Consider the following 23,325-nt stretch of genomic DNA (forward strand, 5'->3'; position numbering starts at 1 on the left):
GGTTGTGTGGTGTTGTCCTTTTCGAAAAGAGCTTCGGTGTCAGAAGGGGCGTCGGAAAAATCCGACTATCTCTGTTGTTCGGCTTCCATAGTAGCAGGCACTGCGCGGTTTCATCGGCGGAAGTGACGATGACGTCAAGGACAGAGGACGCGACTAATATGGTGAACACTTGGATGTCGAGGGACACTCAATTGCGCAACTTTGTGCATGGATGACGCGCTCTCCGCTCACATTTATTTTTTCGTATAGACATTGAAGTGAATACTGTTATGTATTTTTCATTACAATATCTATTTTAGAATTTTTATAGGGATGACTGTCCCACTTTAAGTCCATCATACCAAAGTTTCCATGGCATCCAATGACCCTCTCGATTGCATTGCAACACATTAGCAATGAAGCATTAAAAATAGAAAGCAAATATGAGATAACTTAATATCCAATTAATCCAACATTTCCCTCCTGTTTTTCTAAAATTTGCTTAAATTCTCACATCACCCAAAATAGACACTTTGCCAGATCACCTACTTTAATACACTCGGGAAAAATGCTTGTTTATGCATCGTCATAACAGCTGGGATCTTGAAACAGGTAAGGCAAATCAACCAGAATACACCCTCATGATTTGTCCTCAGCAAAGGATACAGCTACGCCATTCTGTTCTCCATAGGTGAGATTGCTGTGGTAATAATTCAGTTTAGGCAAGAGCGCAGACAGAATACAGCAACAACAACACAGTCAAAATAGCTGCGAAAACCACAATAGAATTAAAATAGATGAGACGAGTGCTTTGTATTTGCCGAACACACTCATCCATTTGTCCTACATGGAGGTGTCAACACAAGAGTGCTCATTCACCTTACCGCCGAGGACCCTAAAGCCTTCTATAGCCTTGGTCAGAGTACTGTCAGCAGCCATACGGTTCAGGATGAAGCTGGATCGCTTCCCAAAGAGAGCACAGACACCACCTTTTTCAGCCAGGCGCATGTCCATGGCTATTTGGTTTTGAAATGGCATTAAGTGGCTCCAAGTTGTTCATGCACAGCCTGAAAAACACTTTTGAGTCCATTTTCCTAATTTTGACATTGTGGTGGATGTACTTTATTCTCTTCATGTTCTTGTTGGTTGCACACCACCAACACAGGAAAGATTCAAATCCAGCTGCCACTTGGTCAGCCAATTTATACTCACTTGGAACACCACGGGAACGCCAATGCGCAGATGTATGTTGGATTGTTCAATCCTTGGCATTCAACTGCTCTCTTCTACGCCATTGTTCAAATAAAATTGCCTGTACAGTAGAAGTTGATTCAATAACAGACAGGATGAATAAAGTACAATAATGTTACATTCTTGGGCAACTTATTAAAAAGCCTGTCATCTCCGCACCAATACCAGATGTCACGATGTGACATTGGCTTCAATGAATTCTCAATCACCAAAATGATTTTACACATCATTACTGATAAACTTCCCAATATGTTTCCGCTTCCTGGCAAATGGACACAAGTGAAATACCCGGTGAGAATCAGAAAACAATGTTTTTCATTTTCAAAAAACTCAATAGATATACAGAATCCCATGTTTTGCATTCATTATCAGGTACTGTTTTTCCTCATAGCTTCACCGGTATAATCTGTAAAAGTGGTCTGGGATCCATGCAAATGACGCAATATTTTGATAAAGCTGTTGCTGCTTGTTCCACCAAAAAGAAGAATATTATTATTTTGTGCCAAAATGACTGTTATTGCATGAAACCACTCATCAACCTTTCGCTTTTGGATCACCCTTACCTTTTCCAATGTTGCTCTAGGAGAAAGGGTGCTAGCTGTTACCTCTGTACTTTTCGCAAAGCATCAAAGTGAAATGTGGATTGCCGGAGATGTAGACTCCATGGAAACAGCCCCAACATGGATTTGCTCCTTCATTATTTTCATCATTCACCAAAGTCTCCCAACTCGTCTGCATCTGATTATTCATCGTTTTCCACTTAATTTGACTAAACAATACTCCTTGTTCCCCAATCTGTCAGATTTGACCATGGGATTATTATAAATTAAAATTTGGAACATCATCACACGCATGAGAACCCATTTGTGGATCATTTAGGTCTTGGATTGCCATAGGTTTTTCGTGCATGGCATGACAACATTATGACAGCCCACAGATATCTCAAAAGCAGAAAGAATGTTACGATGGTTATGACCACTCCACAGCATCCCATTTCAGGACCTAAACACTATAGGGTGGGTATTTCATCTAGGTATTCCTATAGGTTCAGTGTCTTTAAATTTCTTCACTGGCCGTTGGCTATTTTGAGATACTATAAATTTCCACCCAGCTTGTTAAACAGTCTTTAGCTCAGCTCCCCAATCGGATCCCAGACTGAAATTACCTTTCTGGAATGTGCCAAATGAATCCAAGTCAACCTAATTTTTACGGCTGTGAATGTTCAACAAAACCTGAAATGGACATTCCCACTTAGGAAAATACCAGTGCTTCTTTTTGCTCCTCACCAAGATCCAGTCTCCTGGTTCCACCAATGTGATATCCTGCTGATGTCGATAAGTCAGGATGCTCTGTTGGAAAGAGTTCTACCCATTTTAAGAATGCATCTATTATGACCAAGCAATACTTTTTTTTCATATTGTGTCAGGTAAATTCAATTTGAAGTAATAAGGAGAGAATACCTTTTTTCTGTTACTTGAGCTCAAAGAGAACGAAGAAGAGTCAGGTACAATTCTTGAATGTTGTAAAGCAGTCTTCCTTGAAACCTCTCTTTTGATTAGATTTAGGCGATCCCTACCAACAGTTACAAATCTAAAGGGTGGGAGTGAGCAAAAACGTGTTTGTGTGACTATGTGTCTCCAAGTTGTTGGAAAGTTACGATATGTAAACTAACAAATATGTACGATAACGACATGTGCTGAGCAAAGCGTTCTTTGCAAGCAGAAACATTCTCTTCATTGCAGCAAATGTGTGATAAACATACAAATACATTTTGATTAATAAATCTCACTGGTTTAATTGAATAAAGTTCATGTGGACAATTTGGAGAGTGTTTATTTTAATTTTTAAATTTCTTTTGTGAATAATATTACACAACACACTTCACTTAAATTTTAACAAGACACCTTGAAATAATACTCCCAGATATTATTCAGTTGGATCAAACCGGTTGGTTTTATCAGAGGCAAACACAAGACAATATCAGGAGAACACTACAGGTAATTAATCAGATAAACAAGCCTATTGAATAAGTTGGTCAAAAACTCCACAGCCACCTCTCCAAATTGCTTGCATGCCTTCACTGGTATGTGATCAGGACCAACTGTCTTTACATTTTTCATTCCGTTCAGTGCCTTTCTAACTTCCCCTAACTAATCATTGCCACTCCCTGGTCATTCACACTTGCCTTTTCTACTCTTCTTTCTCTCCCATTTTCTTCATGCATGAACTTCTCAAAGTACTCTTTACATCTACTTAGCACACTACTGGCATCAGTCAACATATTTCCATTGCTCTCCTCAATCACCTTTACTTGCTGGACATCCCTTTCCATCTCTATATATCTCTGTCTGGCTAACCTGTAGAGATCCTTTACTCCTTCTTTCATATCCAACCTGGTGTACATGTCGTCATATGCCTTTTGTTTAGCCTTCGCCACCTCTACCTTTGTCCTCCATTATATCTCAATGTACTCCTTTCGCCTCTGTGTCCCACTTCTTCTTGGCTAATCTCTTTCCTTGAATGACTGACTGTATTTTGGGGTTCGACCACCAAGTTTCCTTCTCCCCTTTCCTACCAGAAGACACCCCAAGTACTCTCCTGCCTGCCTCTCTGAAAATCTTGGCAGTTGTATTCCAGTCTTCTGGGAGCTTTTCCTGTCCATCCAGTCTGTCTCACCTCTTTCCGAAAGGCCACACAACATTCTTCCCTTCTCAACTTTCACCACCTCATTCTCTGCTCTACCTTTGGCTTCTTAATTGTCCTACCCGCTACCAGAGTCATCCTACACACCACCATCTTATGCTGTCGAGCTACACTCTCCCCACTAAAACCTTACAGTCAGTAACTTCCTTCAAATTACATCATCTGCACAAAATATAATCCACCTGCGTGCTTCTACCTCACTTTTGTAGGTCACTCCTGTCTCTTCTGGAATAAGTGTTCACCACTGCTATTTCCATCCTTTTTGCGAAGTCCACCACCATCTGACCTTCAAAGTTTCTTTGCTGGATGCTGTACTAACCCATCACTTCTTCATCGCCCCTGTTTCCTTCGCCAACATGTCCATTGAAATCTGCACCAATCACAACTCTCTCTCTCTGACTGGGATGCTCAGGACTACTTCGTCTCGTTCCTTCCCGAATTTGTCTATCAACTTGCGGTCACATCCAACCTGTGGGGCATAGCCGCTAATCACATTATACATAATACCCTCAATTTCAAATTTCATCTTCATCACTCAATCTGATACTCTTTCACCATCATTTTTGCAGTCCTTGGAGGGGGGTGCTGGAGATCGCACCTGCTAGGGACTCCATTGTTCTGCTGGGGGACTTCAGTACTCACATGGGCAAAGACAGTGAGAGCTCACGTTCATTAAGTCCAAGTGGACCGTTTTCCACACTTCTTTTGCAGATGCAGCCAACCACAGATGTGGCCATAAGGTTGTCTGTGCCTTTCACGGCAGAAATCCCTGAACTCGTTGGTGGACAACAGCAGTGAGATATGGTGTCAAGGTGAAGAAAAAGGGAGGGATTCCTGGGGTAGCTGATGTGTACCGGCTGGCCAAGCAGAATGGAGCTTTGGTGATCACTGAAGCAAATACCCAAGCATGGGAGGAGTTTGGTGAGGCCATGGAAAAGGACTTCTCGATGGCTTTGAGCAAATTCTGGTCCACCATCCAGCATCTGAGGAGAGGGATCCAGTGCACCATCAACATTGTGTATACTGGAGATGGGGCTCTGTTGACTTCAATTCGGGATGTTGTGAGTAGGTGGGGAGAAACAAAGCAAAGTCTGGGGTCTCTGAGGCGGGCTATCCTATTTTTGCAATTGAGGTCACCAAAGTGGTTAAAAGCTCCTTGGTGGCAGGGCCCAGGGGCTGGCTGAGATTCGCCTGGAGTTCCTAAAGGCTCTGGATGGGTCGGGCTATCTTTGTGTAACGCGGATGGAATGAGAATCGGCACCTCTAAATCTGAGATCACGGTCCTCAGTCTGAGGGTGGAGTGCACTCTCCAGGTTGGAGGAGTTAGAATATCTTCGGGTGTTGTTCATGAGTGAGAGAAAAATGAAACCGGAGACCGAAAGGTGATTGGTGCTGCGTCGCAGGAATGCCGACTTCGTATCGGTGTAATGTGGTGAAGAAGGTGCTGAGACAAAAGACGAAGCTCTCTCGTTACCTGTCAATCTACATTCCTACCCTCCTATGATCACAAGCTGATGGTCATGACTGAAAAAACACAATCCCAGATGAATGTGGCCAAAATGAATTTCCTCCACAGGGTGTCTGGTCTTTTCCTTTGAGAGAGAGTGAGAAACTCAGTCACCCGGGAGGGGCTCAGAGTAGAAGCGTTGCTTTTCTGCATGGAGAAGAGCCAGATAAGATGGCCTGGGCATCTATTTAAAATGCCTCCTGGACACCATCCTGGTGAGGTGTAGTGGGCATGTCTCACCAGGAGGAGACCCCAGGGATGCCCCAGCACACACAAGAGAGACGATGTGTCTCTGTTTGTTGGGATCTCTCCAGAAAAACTGGAGGAAGTGGCTGTGGAGACTTAAGTCTGGGGTTCCCGACTAGAGTTACTGCCCCAACAACCCGACCTCAGATATGTGGAAGAAAATGGATGGATGGATGGATGGATGGATGGATGGGTGAGTGGTTGAACTTAAAATATTTTATCAAATGGCTACAATATAACGAAGAGTGAAATATTTAAGGGTGTCTGAATACTTTTTCATACCCACTGTATGTAATGTATATTTTTTAAATTCCGGATTTTGTACGTTTTATGAAATGGAAACCTAAATTATACAAACGTAAACATAAATACGTACATACATACATTTTCTTAGCCACTTATCCTCACGAGGGTCGCGGGAGTGCTGGAGCCTATCCCTGCTGTCATTGGGCAGGAGGCCGGGTACACCCTGAACTGGTTGCCAGCCAATCGCAGGGCACATCGAGACAAACAGCCGCACTCACAATGACACCTAGGGGCAATTTAGAGTGTCCAATTAATGTTGCATGTTTTTTGGGACGTGGGAGGAAACTCGAGTGCCCGGAGAAAACCCACGCAGGCACGGAGAGAGCATGCAAACTCCACACAGGCAGGGGCGGGATCAAACCCCGGACCTCAGAACTGTGAGGCCAACACTTTACAACTGAGCCCAGCGTGCCGCCATAAACAAACAAATTCTTCAAACTGTGGGCTGTGAATCTATATTTTGCTAATGTTTGTTTTCAATGGAATTATGGAAATAAACTTTCAAAATATTCATCCATCCATCCATTTTCTGAGCCGCTTATCCTCACAAGGGTGGGGGAAGTGCTGGAGCTTATACCAGCTATCTTCGGGCAGGAGTCAGGGTATACCCCGAATTCGTTATCAGCCAATCGCAGGGCACAAACACCCACAGCCACAATCACACCAAAGCCAATTTGGAGTCTACAATTAACGCATGTTTTGGCGATGTGGGAGGAAACCGGATTGGCACACAGGTACGGGGAGAACATGCAAGCTGCACACAGGTGGTTCCAGGATTCAAACCCCTAACATGATGCTCAAGCGGGCCACCTCAATATCTTTTTTTTTTTTTTGTGTATGTGAATGCTCTGCATATGACAAGCAATACAAAATTGTGCACACAGTACATCATATTATGACTAAATATGTCATTTGTACACTCATTCTATTTGTCTTTTTCATCTGCAGGACATTCACATAACTGAAGGCAGAAGTGTTACTTTTGACAACTTGGAGAAAGGGGAACAGTACTGTGTACAGATTCGAACCGAGATTACAATGAATAAAAATACTCCGCCATCAGCCTGGATATGCACCTTCACAAGAAGTGCTGATTCTCCCAGAGGTAATGTGAATAATGAAACAAAAATAAAAATCGGACATTATTTTTGTGACTGTTGCTGACCTAGTGGGACTTCCAGTCATACCCCTAAAAGTGATAAATTTTTAATGTCAAAGAACGTCAAACCTCAATTGTGTGTGACGGTAGGTGAGGTGTTGGCGTCAACATATATAAAACTTCAGTCATTTAGGATATACAGTGATGAAAGTCCTCCGGATTTCCCCGGAATTCCAGATTTAAAAATTTTCATGAAAATTGCTCCAGAAAAACTGCCTAAAATTAATCGGGATATTAGTTGACGACATTGAACGAACATGCGTTTGAGTTTGTTGTTTTGCTTTCACGAGTGTAGCCATGTTGAGGCTATTTCCAAAACAAAATACACCACTTTATAATTGCAGGACTTGTGAGGCCCTGTAGCTCAGCGGTAAGAGCACTGGTTTGATAAACCAGGGGTTGTGGGTTCGTATCCCACTGGGGCCTCCACTCCCTGAGAAGGGTTGCGTCAGGAAAGGCATCCGGCGTAAAAAAAATTATGCCAAACATAAATGTGCGTTCATCTGAGATGACACGCTGTGGCGACCCCGAAAGGGACAAGCCCAAAGATACTTACTTACTTACTTACTTTAGCCATGTTGAGGCATTATCACTAGTAACAATAACGCCCCTCCCCTCGCATTCTCTCAAGACGTCGCTGATTTTGTGTGGTCTTGACTTAAACTTACGTGTTTATTTCATAAACGTTAACTAAACGAGCATGCTCCAAAACAACAGTTATTCACCCGGAAACAGGAAATGGAAGCATGTACGGAGCATGTACGAAAGCGCATGTTCAGAACTGCTTCACGTAATGCGAGCGCATTTATGTCGAAAGTCATCAACATCATGAGCCATGTCAAAGAAAATTCAGTTACACCAGGGGTGCTCATTGCGTCGATCGCGAGGCAGTGTGATAGGGTTAAAAAAAAAAAAAAAAAGAATATTAGACTATCATCCACCTCGTTGCTTGATTCAGGTGTGGTCAATTCGTCGAGCGCGTGTATATAAAGGCACGTTCCAGCAAGCCGGCCTCCTATTTACGGCAGTCCCGTGATGCGTGACCCCCCCCCCCCCCAAACAGTACGTCATGATTGCCGACAGGGACGTTTGTTCCAATGTTGCCACGAACATCGATTATGTTGAACTAAACTTTCAGCATTTTCAAAACATTGCGAGTATAGACCGTGCATGTTTATTCCTTGACAGGCCAGTGCATTTAGCTTTTCTTTAGATAGTTTGTCAGATTTATTGATGAAAATTTTTAAATACCGTTTTATATCATGTTCTACTAATATCAGTTGAAATTGGAAATTATCATTTCTGAGTTTGAAATTTTAGTTTTCTCTTTTAGTTATGTATTTGTTTATTTAATTTTTAATTTACAGTCATGTTGTATTAATCCAGTCAGTTATTTTAAGGCCATCCCGAATCACACCCGCACCTTTATCTGCGAGCAAATTCGAGGATATATTTTTGTGTAGATTCTATATCTATAATATGTATAATGTGGGGAAAAGGACAATTTTAGATGTCTTTTTACTGAATAGTTTACTTAATTCATTTGTCTTGAGATACAATGGCATATTTTAATGACAAATGTGATTTTGTGCTATCCAGTGATAGGGGTATGGGGGGCAAAAAAATCTGGGTTTGGCCCTTGGGGAACTTCTGCCCAATTTTTTTTTTTTTTTTTTGTCTGGACTTACAAATTTTACTTTCTATTTTTGTCAGAATTTTGTTCACAGATATCACCAGAAAGCACCACAGCCATCCATTTTTTCAAACATTTCCGGGGGGGGGGCGTTTTTTTGTCCCCCCCCCGCCCACCACTCATACCTGGCTGATGTGTTTACACCAGAGTGCTCCTTCATCTTGTGGTTCAGGGTGCGGAGGCCTAGAATGGCCCTTGTGCGTGACCCATCAGGTGCTGTGATATTTGGAATAAACACTGGTCACCGAACATTGAGCAGTCGCCACCCTTCTCGGCCGGGAGCATGTCTGGAACGTCATGAGTTAGGTTGCAGCTGGTGTTTCCCTTATGGCAATAAAGCCTGCTTCCGTATAAATTACCTAGTTTCTGTACATTGTAATGTATGTAGTTGATTCTGTCAACGTTTTTATTCAGAGTTATCCATAACAAGATAGATTCCCATCCTGCAGCAATCTCGTTAACCAACTTATACTCATCTGGTATGCAGTTGGTATGCCATTTGCATCAATGTATGTCAGATCTCCATCTTTCCAAGAGGACCTTCGCCTTCGGTAGAACCCAAGGGGAGGTCCAAAGATGGATGCGGCCAATTGTATATCCTCTGCTTTGGATGGAAACACAGTCACAGATGAGAGCAGTGATACCAGTGTACACGTTCCTGCTGCATTTATTAGTGTGTCATACAACTTTTGACCAACACACCACCACAACAAATTGCTGCATGGGAGCAGTGGGGCAGTTTGTAGATGGATATCATGACACCATGTTTTGTTGAGACTTCCCACCTTAAAATCTGTCCCTGTAAAGCTAACACAGGAGAAATTAGCCAATGCAACATTAGTAGAAAATATCAGTTTATCATTTACTGCCTTAGTTGTTGGATAAACACTTTTCCATTTCTGACAAGTGGTGTTAGGAGTTGTTTTAGTCATTACCTCCAGGGTACATTGTGTTGGGATTTCTGTTGGAATTACACGCATTAGTGGCCCAGGGCCCATGCATGTGATGTAACTATAGTTTACCTTGTTAGCTGCATTCTTTAATAATAACAACCAGTTTTGTTTCCTATTTGTAAAAAATGATAATCATAATAATGAAAAAATGTTCCTCAGGCTTTTTCGGTTAAAATACTCCCTCCATAGTATATGTACTCTTTTGTATGGCATTCGGGTTTAAGGTAGCATTAAATTGGCAAATGGTGAGAAGAACGTGGGGTTTTTCATTCAGCATAAGCCCAAGGATGGAATCCCCAGCAATTAGACTCTGCCAAGGAATTGAAAAAGTGCTGAACTGATTCACTGGGAGGCACACATGGAGTCCTCCTCTCATGCCTCGGTGCCTCCCGCATAGTTGTTTACCAATGTTATTTGTCGTCCCAATCCAAATCTGGTTCTTTTTCTGTCCAATCAGGAACATTTCGTACTACCAAAACAAATTGTCCCAAACTCTCCCACACCTGTTGTAATGACGTGTGTGGTGGTGTCCATTCCTTGTGTAGTGCATTTAGTTTGTCAGTCAGTCTTGTTCCTGTCACCACGACTGATATACCATCTGAGTACAGATAATCATGATTTTGTCTGGTGTGGGCTGTTATAAGTTTACAGTATCTTATACTTCATAGTCACATGCAATGAGTCACTTCCTACGTCATTTTGTGGTTGTTCAATCACGTCTTGAGCTGTTTGCAGCAAGAAATCTCCTGTTCTTGTGGGAGGTTTGTTTGGAATATGTAAGGTGTAATAATAGAGCGCTGGGTTCCTATTTTGTAACTGTCGTCCCAGTAATTCCTTTTTTCTCTTTTTACTTCTATATTTCCTGTCAGAGAGGGAATTAAGCCCAGTCCTAGTTTCAGCAAGCCATCTCTTCCCAAAAAAAACGTATGGGACAAATTAAAAAGTTGCATTTTGGGAACATTAGTTGTGACATTTTTGATGGGGAGATGGCTGCTCTCTTCCTCATCTGCGGCCACAATTATTAAATGTTTCGCATAAAGCTCCATAAATTTCTCCTTTCTCTGACAGAAAGGTGTCCATTTTCTTTTCTCTTATTTTGTAGCACTCTTTCTGCGTGTAGTGCTTGGGTAACGTATGTTACAGGCTGCCAGTCGGTTTGTCAACCCAATGTTTTTCAATCCATTGTTTTGTAGGATTATTTGAATTTGCATGAAGAGCATTTTTTTAATTGCCCTTGATACACACTCCCTGGAGTGTGATCTTCAGGAATGCCACTGTTTTTTTAAAAACATGCATTTATTCCAAATCTGTATTCTTTAAATGGTTCATTGTTGTTTTAGTTTGCTCTTCCAATGGCAGAATATTTTTTTTTAATTTTAAATCTAGCAGAAGTGCGCGATATTAACCCTTGAACTCCTTGCTGTTGTGAGAAAGTACTCTGCTGTCATCCAAATTTGTTGTACTTCCACACTATTTAAGTGGTAAGATTTTTTTAAAGTCTTCCGTTCCCTGGACGAATTATGTTACATCAACTTTATGAGATGTGATACCTTTTATGGCCGTTTTCACATCATCTTGAGTCCAGCCTTTTTTTTTTTTTTTTTTTTTTGCGTGTGTGTGTGTGTTTCTCTTATTTTATCCTGCAGGTTAACTATATATATTTTTTGTGTGTATGTTGAGCTGGCCAGCAAAGTCATTGTCACGATGCGGGGCTCAAGGGTGGACCCAAATGCACGACTCCAGAGACAGCAGACAGTACAGAGGAAACCTTTATTCGGTCAGAGGTCTGAGATCAGGTAGACAGTCCAAACAATCCGTAGTACCAGTACGAATGGGCTTACGAGGGTGGTCAATGAACAGGCGTGGGTCGGTGCACGGAGGTCAGAAGTCGAGAAAGCAGGAATGCGGGAACGAGGCATGAAGAGCAACGATCTAGCGGAGTATCTGTTGTCCCCCGGGTCCTATATGTACTGGGTCTAATCAGTGGTCATGAGGCGCAGGTGTGCACCTTCAGATTAGCTGGCCACGCCCAGCCCTGGCTGGAATCCAGGAGCATGACAGTCATATTGTGTTATCCACAAATTTAGAGATATTTTGTTTTAGTAGGACATTTGCTTTCTACAAACTTCTAGTCCTTACACATCATTAGTATTATTTTTTTTCAGATGTTGTTTTGAAACTATTTTGCTATTTATCAACTATTTTGCTATTTGTTTTTCCCCTGTTGGAGTCAGTGGTTCACCTAGGGTGACTATACTGACTTCCCCCTGAACAGGGTGACAATTACGTTCCGTTTGAGTTAATTCTCAAGCTTCTACCACAAGTGGCGGAGAATTCTTACCTCTCCATCCTCAAACAGTTGTCAACTCAATTTCCTGTCCAAATGAGGTAGCGAACCTCCACTCACACTTTTACACATGCACATGTTTCACGGAGCTCACGTACAGGACACACCTTGCCCTTTTCTCAGTTTTATAGACTAATTAGTCTTCTCGATAGTGACTAGTATTCTTGAGGTTTGGTTCTGCCGCAGTCACCCAGATGCGCATTCACTCATTCCTCATGAGTGTGGGAGTTTCCTTCTCACCAGAGATGTCTTCACTTCCTTCGGCTTCTCGTCAACCCTCAGCCTCCAGGCGCAAAGTCGAGGCCCAGTCCCGGAAAGGGTCTCAAGTGCTGTGGCCACGGTCTTTGCCTGGACGTCGACTCGGCCCCTGGAAACCTCAGGTATCTTGAGATCCGGCTCGAAGGACCAAGTAAATGTCAGGTTCACCAATCAGACATTCATTAAACAGGACAAAAAAGGAAGCAAAGACACCAGTTCAAGTCTCGCGAGGAGAGAGGAGAGGAACTGTCTCGTACAATTCACCACTGCACTCTCTGATTATCCTCTCCTTGACACCTCTATTTATTTAGTTTTGAGACGCCCCTTATTTACATGGATGTTACAAAAAGGAGACAACAAGCAAAACAGTTTGAAACAAGGTGTAAATGTTTTTTCATGTGTGTGTGCATGTGTGGAAGATTGCTGAATACATGTGTGGTCATCATTTCTTTAACAGGCAGCAGTTCTAACAGTTCTGATGATTAGATGTTTTTGTTCTTGCTATCTCCTGCTAGGAGGCTGCCACGTTATCTAGTGCAGAGCAAAGCATTTCTTTCTTGGAAGCAAATGTATGATAATTATGATCACAATTATTCCTACAGTTATGTTGCTTCCTATATTTAAAATACAGAATTAGCTTTTTGTCCACTGTATTGTCTGTGCTATAATCCTCCATCAGGCTGTATCAAGGTGGGATTATTGACTAGTTTTGGAATCAGAAATCAAGGATAAAGGTTTTTTTAACTGTTGTTGATGTTTTGTAACATAGAAATGCTCGGATTATTTCAAAGTCATCACTTATGATATGACAGTTTGAAATTTTGGTTAAAATTTTAACAAAAATCACGGAAGTTGATACACATGATTTGCCTTCGCGGGCCATATAAAATCATGTGGCAGGCCGCATCTGACCCACGTGCCATGAGTTTGACACCTGTGCATTAAAGCATCATTACTTTTTTTTTTTTTTTTTTTTTTACTTTTACCATTATTATCGAGAGTCAACACAAGCAGCATGCTCTACGTAGCCCAGACTGTGTGGGTGGACGGTGTTTGTAATTGAGCGTGCCCCTTTAAGAGCTGAAGGGGGGCGGAGTCAGGTAAATGAGCAAGAGACCTGTGGTTCCTTGTTAAAAAAAGAGAAAAAAAGAGTCAGGCTATAGTTCACTGCGCTGGATTGGTTTTCATGTGTGCTGAGAATGTCTATGTGTCTCTACTCGTAACAAATTTTACGCACGTGATTTTTCGTGCTCGACTGTGCAGATTTGCGAAAGCACCTGAGCGCGATTGCGCTTGTCAAATGTGAGTGACTGTATAATAAACTGTTTTGTCTCTGTTGTTGAATTAAACATTGCTAAAGTGACAAAGCAAACAATGCACGAAGTGGTTTATGATGAGTCAAATTTCACTGTCACTGTCGGACGGCATCTTCGCATTGCCAAAGCTTATTTTTCAGAAAAAAACCCATCATATTTATGAGTTATTAAACATTGTATAAAAGAGAGGACAACCTATTTTCAACTCTTGCATTAGTTGATAATTAAAAAAATGGTAATTTAAAAAAAAAGATTGATTTATAAAGGGGAAAAAAATGAAACTGATCAAATTTGGACAGAGAAATGATTGTTTTTACAGTTAAAATGCATGGACAAATACAGATTGTGACCAAGTAAAGTAAAGATTTCCTAAAAGTATTTATTTGGACACAATTGTTGATTAGAGACTAAGTTAGAGGGCCCTGCCTGCATTTCACCTCAATGAGTCCATCACAGTAATGGGACAGCATGCTGTTCTGAGAACAGCTGTAAGAAACAAAATGGACCAACGGTGATTGTAAACCGCCAACAGGATAACGTAATGTTTTTAAGGAGATATGGCTGCTTCCCTCGATACAACATGGTATCCAATTACAGTATCCCTCGCTTTGTTGTGACTTGGTATTTTCTTGTTACCATTGATACCTGCCTGTCACAGACTTGTCCGAGAGACTTTGCCCCCACCGTCCCTGCTAGTCCTCCACTATCCCGCTTCTATCCCAACATAGAGTGAAGCCCCACCTCCTGAGGACACTGGCAAGGCACCAATCACCCACCCCTGTGAACATTCCCTCTAAATTTTTTATGTCTGAGCAAACACACGAAGCCGGTGAGCACTCCCTTTGAGCACTTTGAGCAACATAAGACGTGTGCGCTGTGATCAGATCAGCGTTCTCCATTGAATTTACATAGCTCATGATAAAATTCTGATTACATTTACAATCACATTAGAACACATTTAAGAACAATTGTTTGTTTTTGCAAACGTACAATGAAAATGTTTCCAAACCTGTTCTTTTAACTACACAAAAAATACATTGCTAACCAAACCAAGCCAAGTATGAACTTCAAATTTTAAAGGTCACTTCCAATTTGATTCACTGTTTTTAATTCACAATGATATCCATCCATCCATTATCTACCACTTTTCTGGTTCGGGTCACGGGGGAAGTAGCTTCAGCAGGGATACCCAGACTTCACTTTCCCCAGCCACATCTTCCAGCTCTTCCGGAGGGATCCCGAAGCGTTCCCAAGCCAGTCAGGATGTCCTGGGTCGTCCTCGGGGTCTCTTTCCGGTGGGACACACCCGGAACAGCTCACCACGGAGGCGTCCTGGAGGCATCCGAATCTTATGCCCCAGCCACCTCATCTGGCTCCTCTAAATGCGGAGGATAAGCAGCTCGACATTGAGCCCCTCCCACATGACCGAGCTTCTCACCCTATCTCTAAGGGAGAGCCCAGACACCCTGTGGAGCAAACTAATTTCGGCCGCTTGTATCTGGGATCTTGTTCTTTCGGTCAAGACCCACAGCTCATGCCCATAGGTGAGGGTAGCAACGTAGATGGACTGGTAAATTGAGAGCTTCGCCTTTCAACTTAGATCTCTCTTCACCGCAACGAACCGATACATCACTGCAGAGGCTGCACCAATCTGTCTGTCGATCTCCCGCTCCATTCTTCACTCACTCGTGAACAAGACCCCAAGATACTTAAACTCCTCCACTTGAGGAAAGATCTCCTCCCCGACCTGTAGGAGGCCATTTTCCGACTGAGGACCATAGTCTTGGATTTGGAGGTGCTGATTCTCATGCCAGCCACTTCACACTCTGCTGCGAATCACCCCAGTGAGAGCTGGAGATCACGGCTTAATGAAGCCAACAGAACCACATCTTCTGCAAAGAGCAGAGATGCGATGCTGAGGCCACCAAACCGGACACCATCTACGCTTCGGCTGCGCCTAGAAATTCTGTCCATAAAAAGTATGAACAAAATCGTTGACAAATGGCAGCCTTGGCGGAGTCCAACTCTGACCGGAAACGAGTCCGACTCGACGGTACCCCATACTCCTGAAGAACCCCCCAAAGGACTCCCCGAGGGACACAGTCGAGAATTTCCTCGAAGCCGTCCTGAAGCTGTTCTTCATGGCCTCACCAAACTCCTCCCATGCCTGGGTTTTTGCCTCAGTGACCACCGAAGCTGCATTCCGCTTGGCGAGCCGATACCTATCAGCTGCCTTGGGAGTCCCACGGGCCAGAAATGCCACATAGGAGTCCTTCTTCAGCCTGACAGCGTTCCTCACTGTAGGTGTCCACCAACGTGTTCCACCTTACAGCCACAGCTCTGGAACATTGTCCACTCGGATTCTATGTCCCCCACCTCCTCTGAGACGTGAGCAAAATTCTTTCGGTGGGAGTTGAAATTCCTTCTGACAGGGGAATCTGCCAGCTGTTCCCAGCAGACTCTCACAATACCTTTGGGCCTGCCACGTTGGACTAGTATCTTCCCCCACCATCGGAGCTAACTCACCACCAGGTGGTGATCAGTTGACAGCTCCGCCCCTCTCTTCACCCAAGTGTCCAAGACATGCGGTCACAAGTCCGATGACACCACCATAAAGTCGCACTGCGACCTAGGGTGTCCTGGTGCCAAGTTGACATGTGAACACCCTTATCCTTGAACATTGTGTTTGTTATGGACCATCCGTGATGAGCACAGAAGTCCAGTAACAGAACACCACTCGAGTTCTGATCGGGGGGGGGCGTTCTTCCCAATCACGCCCTTCCAGGTCTCACTGTCATTGCCCATGTGGGCATTGAAGTCCCCCAGCAGAATGGTGGTGTCGCCAGAGGGGGCGCTCTTCAGCATTCCCTCTAAGGACTCCAAAAAGGGTGTGTACTCTGCACTGGTGTATGGTGCATAAGCACAAACAAGAGTCAGGACCCGTCCCCCTACCTGCAGTCGGAGGGAGGCTACCGTCTCTTCCACTGCGCTAAACCCCAACGTACAGGCCCCGAGCCGGGGGGGCAATAAATATACCCACACCTGCTCGGCGTCTCTTCCTGTGGGCAACTCCAGAGTGGACCAGAGTCCAACCCCTTTCAAGAGGAGTGATGTCAGAGCCCAAGTGGTGCGTAGAGGCGAATCCGACTATATCTAGTCAGAACTTCTGGATCTCGCGCATCAACTCGGGCTCCTTCCCTGCCAAAGAGGTGACATTCCCTGTCCGTAGAGCTAGTTTCTGTAGCTGGGGATCGGATTTCCAAGGTCCCCGCCTTTGGGCACTGCCCAGCTCACATTGCACCCGACCCCTATGGCCCCTCTCACAGGTGGTGAGCCCATGGGAAGGGGTACCCATGTTACCCTTTTGGGCTGGGCCCGGCCGAGCTCGATGGGTGCAGGCCCGGCCACCAGGCGCTCGCCTTCGAGCCCTACATCCAGGCCTGCTTCCAGAGGGGGGCCCCGGTGACCTGCGTCCGGGGAAGGAAAACCAAGATCCAATTTTTGTAGTCATCATAGGGAGTTTTGGAGTTGTGCTTTGTCTGGTCCCTCACCTAGGACCTTCTTTGGCATGGGTGACCCAACCAGGGGCATGAGGCCCCAGACAATTTAGCTCCTAGGATCATCGGGACACATTATCTGTGGGTGGCGCATAAGGACGCTGTCATTGTAAAACCATTAATGGACTGTAACATCTTTAATTATGAGTGTACCCCTTGAAGAGTGGGGGGCGGGTGTAAGGTAATCTAGGCAGGAGAGTTTGTTGCTGAGCAGCAGCTCATTGTTGGAGAGAGTTCAGTGCGCTGCTGAAGTGTTCAATAAAAATCCGACAAAAATAACCCACTGGTGACTCCTTTTCCTTTTTTACAGTACGTGATGTCAATTGTGCCATTGGATGTAGCAGCGAGTCATCCCTCATTCATTGAATCACATTCCAAAATGCCACAAACTGAATAGGTGTGTGTTATACTTTAATTCAGGTTAGATTTTTTTCGTGTCCAATTAATGTTGCATGTTTTTGGGATGTGGGAGGAAACCGGACTGCCCGGAGGAATCCCAAGCAGTAACAGGCTGGGATTGAACCCGGGTCTTCAGAACTGTGAGGCCAACGCTTTCCACCTGCTCCACTGTGCCGCTTCACCTCTAACTGAAAAGCAGTTATTTAAAATACCTAAAAGCATCCAGTATATCTCTATGATGAACTTTCTGTCCCTTGTAATTACAGGGGGGAAAGATGCCATAGCTCCAAAAGTGTCTGAGTTATTCTGGAAAAGACCCTACATATATAAATCATATTCACAGTTAAAATTGTTCATTGGTGAATGAGGGCCCTGTTGCATCTTAGTGGGCAGTTGTTTCTGGTGAGGGCAGATAGGACGAGGATATTGGCATAGTGTGGCCTGGAGTCCTACATTGACAATAGTTTTCTCCCTATCCGTCAGTTTTTACAGTTTGATGCTGATTAGTGAGAATTTCCAGGATATTTTTGAGCGATATCAGACATAGTGTCCTTGGTTAAACAGTACTTTGATGTGTTTCTCACTGCAAAATCGTTTCACATCCTTGACAGCTCCATCACCAACAATTAACGTTTGGGGTCCCAATGTTTTCTTGTATGATTTAATTTCATACCTTTCAGCGGTGGTAGGAAATGAGCATTCCTGGCCAGCTATGTGTAGGTCTAATGTGAATATTTTGCAAGGACTAATGCATCATACCACGATCCAAAGAAATTCAATAAGAAATGAGGAAAATAGCCATTGAAACTCATTAGTCTGGAAAAGGTTACAAAACCATTTCCAAGGCTTTTGGGTTCCGGCGAACCACTGTCCGAGCCATTATCCTGAAATACAGAAAACTGGGAATCGTGACAAACCTTCCAAGGAGTGGATGACCAACTAAAATTACTCTAGAGAAAGAGTGCAATAGGAACCAAAGGCAGAAACCTTGGCGATCAGATCCCAGGCGACAGAAACCGGCTCTCGGGACATGGAATGTCACTTTTCTGGAAAGGGTGGAGCCCGAGCTGGTGTGTGTGAGGTCGAGATTTAGGTTTAATCTGGCTCGCCTCTATGCACTGCCTGGGCTTTGCTACCAGTCCTCTTAAGATGCGTCGAGAAGGTGTGGGTATAGTTATTGCCCCTGGCTCGGAGCCTGTAAATTGGGGTTCACCCCGGTGGATGAGAGGGTAACCTCCGCTGGGGGGATGGGTCCTGATTGTTGTTTGTGCCCATGCATCAAACAGTTCAGAGTCCTAACCCTCTTTTGAGTCCTTAGAGGTAGTGCTGGACAGCACTCCCTCTGGGGACTCCATCATTCTGGTGGGGTACTTCAAAGCTTACGTGGGCAAAAACAGTGAGGGAGTGCATGATTGGGAAGAACCCCCACCCTTGATCAGAACCAGAGTGGTGTTCTGTTATTGGACTTCTGTGATCATCACGGATTGTCCAAAACAAATACAATATTCAGGCATAAGTCTGGCTTTGTGCAAATGAAGAGGGCAAATTTTTCCAAACCCAGTCAGCAATCTGTCATAAACATGAACATTTCACCCCAGACTCTTTTACTGGAGGCCTCATGTCTGAGATGGGTTTTAAATGTAAAATAATGCTAAAACCTGGATCAGTCCCTACCATACATCCAGTTCCGACACCTGAACAGATCAGTGTTGCATAAGGGACCAAACCAGAACTTGGATCAACCACTGAACCTGGACAAGGTGCAACAAGCTCAGAGGCCCCCCCAGAGAAAGAACCAAAACTGAGAAGCTTTTGTTTAGACAAGTTGCAGAGGTATGTTTGTCATCTTTTGTGTCCTGAAAACTTTGAACACCGTCGACATGGTTGAGTTACAGCAGCATATGTCTTGGCAAAAAATACAAATTTTATTCCAGCAAAGGATTTGACCATTCTCAACTATAAAAACAGGAAAATCAATCCATTGTCTCAGATGCTTATCCTCACAAGGAGTGGCAGGAGTGCTGGACCCTATACCAGCTGTCAACAGGCAGGAGGCAGGGTACACCCTGAACTGGTTGCCAGCTGATGGCAGGGCACACAGAGCAGCACTCACAATCACACGTAAGGGCAATTTAGTGACCAATGTTGCATGTTTTTGGAATGTGGGAGGAAACCGGAGTGCCCGGAGAAAACCCACGAAATCGTGAGGAGAACATTCAAACTCCCCACTGGTGGGGCCGGGATCGAACCAGTGTCCTCACGGTGGTTCAGCTGTAAAGTGTTGGCCACACAGTTCTGAGGTCGCAGGTTTGATCCCGGACCTGCCTGTGTGGAGTTTGGATGTTCTACACGTGCCTGCATCGATTTTTTCCCGGCACTGTAAATTTTAACCAATTTTGAAAGTCCGATTACGGTTTCGGTTTTAAACAATCGAAAACTGGTTATAACCGATTAATTGTAACCGTTTGCGATCCCTAGTTCAGTCCTGTCTTCCGGATTTTCCCAGAATTCCGGATTTTCAAGTTTTCATGAAAATTCCTCCGGAAAATTGAGGAAAAATTTCCAAAAATTAATCCGGATATTAGTTGACAACATTGAACGAACATGCGTTTGAGTTTGTTGTTTTGCTTTCACGAGCAACAGTAACGCCCCTCACCTCGCATTCTCTCAAGTAAAAGTAAGTAAGTTTCTTTCGGCGTCGCCACAGCGTGTCATCTCAGATGAACGCACATATGTTTGGCACAATTTTTATGCCGGATGCCCTTCCTGACGCAACCCTTCTCAGGGAGTGGAGGCCCCAGTGGGATATGAACCCACAACCCCTGGTTTACCAAACAAGTGCTCTAAGCACTGAGCTAATGGGGCCTCGCATTCTCTCAAGACGTCCCTTATTTTGAGTAGTCTTGACATTAATTGACGTGTTTATTTCATAAACGTTAACTAAACAAGCCTGCTCCAAGTCAACCGGTATTCACCTGGAAAGAGTAAATGCAAGGTAACCGTACTGAGCATGTCCGGAAGTTAGGCTGAAAGCGCATGTTCAGAGCCGCTTCACGTAATGCGAGCGCATTTACGTCGAAAGTCATCAACATCATGAGCCACGTCAAAGAAAATTCAATTACACCAGGAGTGCTCATTGCGTCGATTGCGAGGCAGTGTGATGGCGTAAAAAAAAAAATTAAAAATTAAAAAACGTAAAGACGATCATCCACCTCGTCGCTTGAGTCAGGTGCGGCCATTACATCGCATGCACGCACATAAAGGAGCAATCTAGCAAGCTGGCCTCTTATTTACTGTTGTCCTGCGATTCATGCCCCCCCCCCCCCACACACACACACACATCACGACTGGCAACAGGAATGTTTGTTGCAACGTATCGCTAGCTTGTTGCCACAAACGCTGATGATGTTGAACTAAACTTTCAGCATTTTCAAAACATTGCGAGTATAGACCATGTTTATTCCTTGACAGGGCAGTGCATTTAACTTTTCTTCAGATATATAATATCAGTTGAAATTGGAAATTAGCATTTCTGAGTTTGAAATTTTAATTTTCTATTTTAGTTATCCATCCATCCATTTTCTTCACTGCTTATCCTCACGAGGGTCGGGGGGAGTGCTGGAGCCTATCCCAGCTGTCAATGGGCAGGAGGCGGGGTACACCCTGAACTGGTTGCCAGCCAATTGCAGGGCACATTGAGACAAACAGCCACACTCACAATCACACCTAGGGGCAATTTAGAGTGTCCAATTAATGTTGCATATTTTTGGAATGTGGGAGGAAACCGGAGGCCCTGGAGGAAACCCACAGGCACGGGGAGAACATGCAAACTCCACACAGGGGGGTCTGGGATTGAACCAGGGACCTCAGAACTGTGAGGCCAACGCTTTACCATCTGATTCACCATGCCGCCTGTAGGAATAATTGTGATCATAATTATCATACATATGCTTCCAATAAAGAAATGCTTTGCTCTGGTCGAGATAACGTGGCAGCCTCCTAGCAGGAGATAGCAAGAACAAAAACATCTAATCATTAGAACTGTTAGAACTGCTGCCTGTTAAAGAAATGATGACCGCATAGCGGTCGACATGCTCCTGGCCGAGAAGGGTGGTGACTCCTCAATGTTCAGTGACCAGTGTTGTTTATTCCAAATATCACAGCACCTGATGGGTCACACACAAGGGCCATTCAAGGCCTCCGCACCCTGAACCACAAGATGAAGGACCACTCTGGTGTAAACACATCAGGCAGGTCTGAGTGGTGGGGAAAAAAAAAAAATAATAAGTTTGGCAAATCTAAAAATTTGGTGTTCTCTGTCCTAGTTTCTATCGCTGTTTGCAGTTCTTGCATTGTGTGGATGTTGTTGTATTCCCTGCATAAAGGCATCACTTAACCAACTTATAACCACTGCGATTGCTCCGACAAATTCAAAATTGGCAGAAATATATCCACTATTGGCACAACAGAGGAATGACAGTGATATTGTTGACCACGATGATGACGTTATGACTTCTCTTCCAGACCTCTTCTCTTATCCAGAAGATTACAAGTAATTAGTGCTATATTTTCCTCCGAGTGTAAGCCGAAAGGGTGACCTATTGGATGATTTAAGGATTTGAGAAAATGTATGATAAACAGGAGGATAATGTAGAAATAATTGTAAATAGTATTAAGTAACTGCTTCTGACTGCAATGAAGAAATGCCTTGCTCTGCTCCCATTCAGTTACTGTTTCTGTCTGCAATGAAGAAATGCTTTCTTCTTCTTCTTTTCCTTTCGGCTTGTCCGGTTAGGGGTCGCCACAGCGTGTCATCTTTTGCCATCTTAGCCTATCTCCTGCATCTTCCTCTCTTACCCCAACTGCCCTCATGTCTTCCCTCACCATATCCATAAACCTTCTCTTTGATCTTCCTCTCACCTGGCAGCTCCATCCTCAGCACCCTTCTACCAATATACGCACTCTCTTGCCTCTGGACATGTCCAAACCACTGACGTCTGCTCTCTCGAACCTTGTCTCCATAACATCCAACTTTGGCTGTTCCTCTAGTTAGCTCATTTCTAATCCTATCCAACCTGCTCACTCTGAGCGAGAACCTCAACATCTTCATTTCTGCCACCTCCAGTTCTGCTTCCTGTTGTTTCTTCAGTGCCACCGTCTCTAATCCGTACATCCTGGCCGGCCTCACCACTGTTTTGTAAACTTTGCCCTTCGTCTTAGCAGAGACTCTTTTGTCACATAACACACCAGACACCTTTCGCCAGCTGTTCCAACCTGCTTGGACCCGTTTCTTCACTTCCTTATCAAACTCACCATTGCTCTGGATTGTTGACCCTAAATATTTGAAATCTTCCACCCTCGCTATCTCTTCTCCCTGTAGCCTCACTCTTCCCCCTCCACTTTTCTCATTGACGCACATATGTTCTGTTTTACATCGGCTAATCCTTTGTAGTGCCTTTCTGACTTCCCCCTTAGTAATCATTGCCACTTCCTGGTCCTTCACACTTGCCTCTTCAACTCTTCCTTCTCTCTCATTTTCTTCATTCATCAACTTCTCAAAGTATTCTTTCCATCTATTTAGCACACTACTGGAACCAGTCAACACATTTCCATCTCTATCCTTAATCACCCTTACCTGCTGCACATCCTTC

At 44.0% G+C, this 23,325-nt stretch overlaps 1 protein-coding gene across 7 annotated transcripts in view; it reads left to right on the forward strand.

Moving 5' to 3' along the window:
* The window catches only part of LOC133512212 (interferon alpha/beta receptor 2-like), a 74,985-nt gene that overhangs the window by 19,019 nt on the left and 32,641 nt on the right, over nucleotides 1-23,325 (forward strand). For 6 of the 7 annotated variants that reach the window (XR_009798128.1, XM_061841609.1, XM_061841604.1 and 3 more), the window contains one exon: nucleotides 6,941-7,097. The exons of the other annotated variant lie outside the window; for it this stretch is intronic. Coding sequence is in view for 5 of the 6 variants with exons in the window: in XM_061841609.1 (XP_061697593.1) it covers nucleotides 6,941-7,097 (157 nt within the window). In the remaining variant the exon portion in view is untranslated. The remainder of the gene's footprint in view (nucleotides 1-6,940; nucleotides 7,098-23,325) is intronic. 7 annotated transcript variants of the gene reach the window in all.

Source organism: Syngnathoides biaculeatus, chromosome 14 (assembly GCF_019802595.1).
Source record: "Syngnathoides biaculeatus isolate LvHL_M chromosome 14, ASM1980259v1, whole genome shotgun sequence".
NCBI lineage: Eukaryota > Metazoa > Chordata > Actinopteri > Syngnathiformes > Syngnathidae > Syngnathoides > Syngnathoides biaculeatus.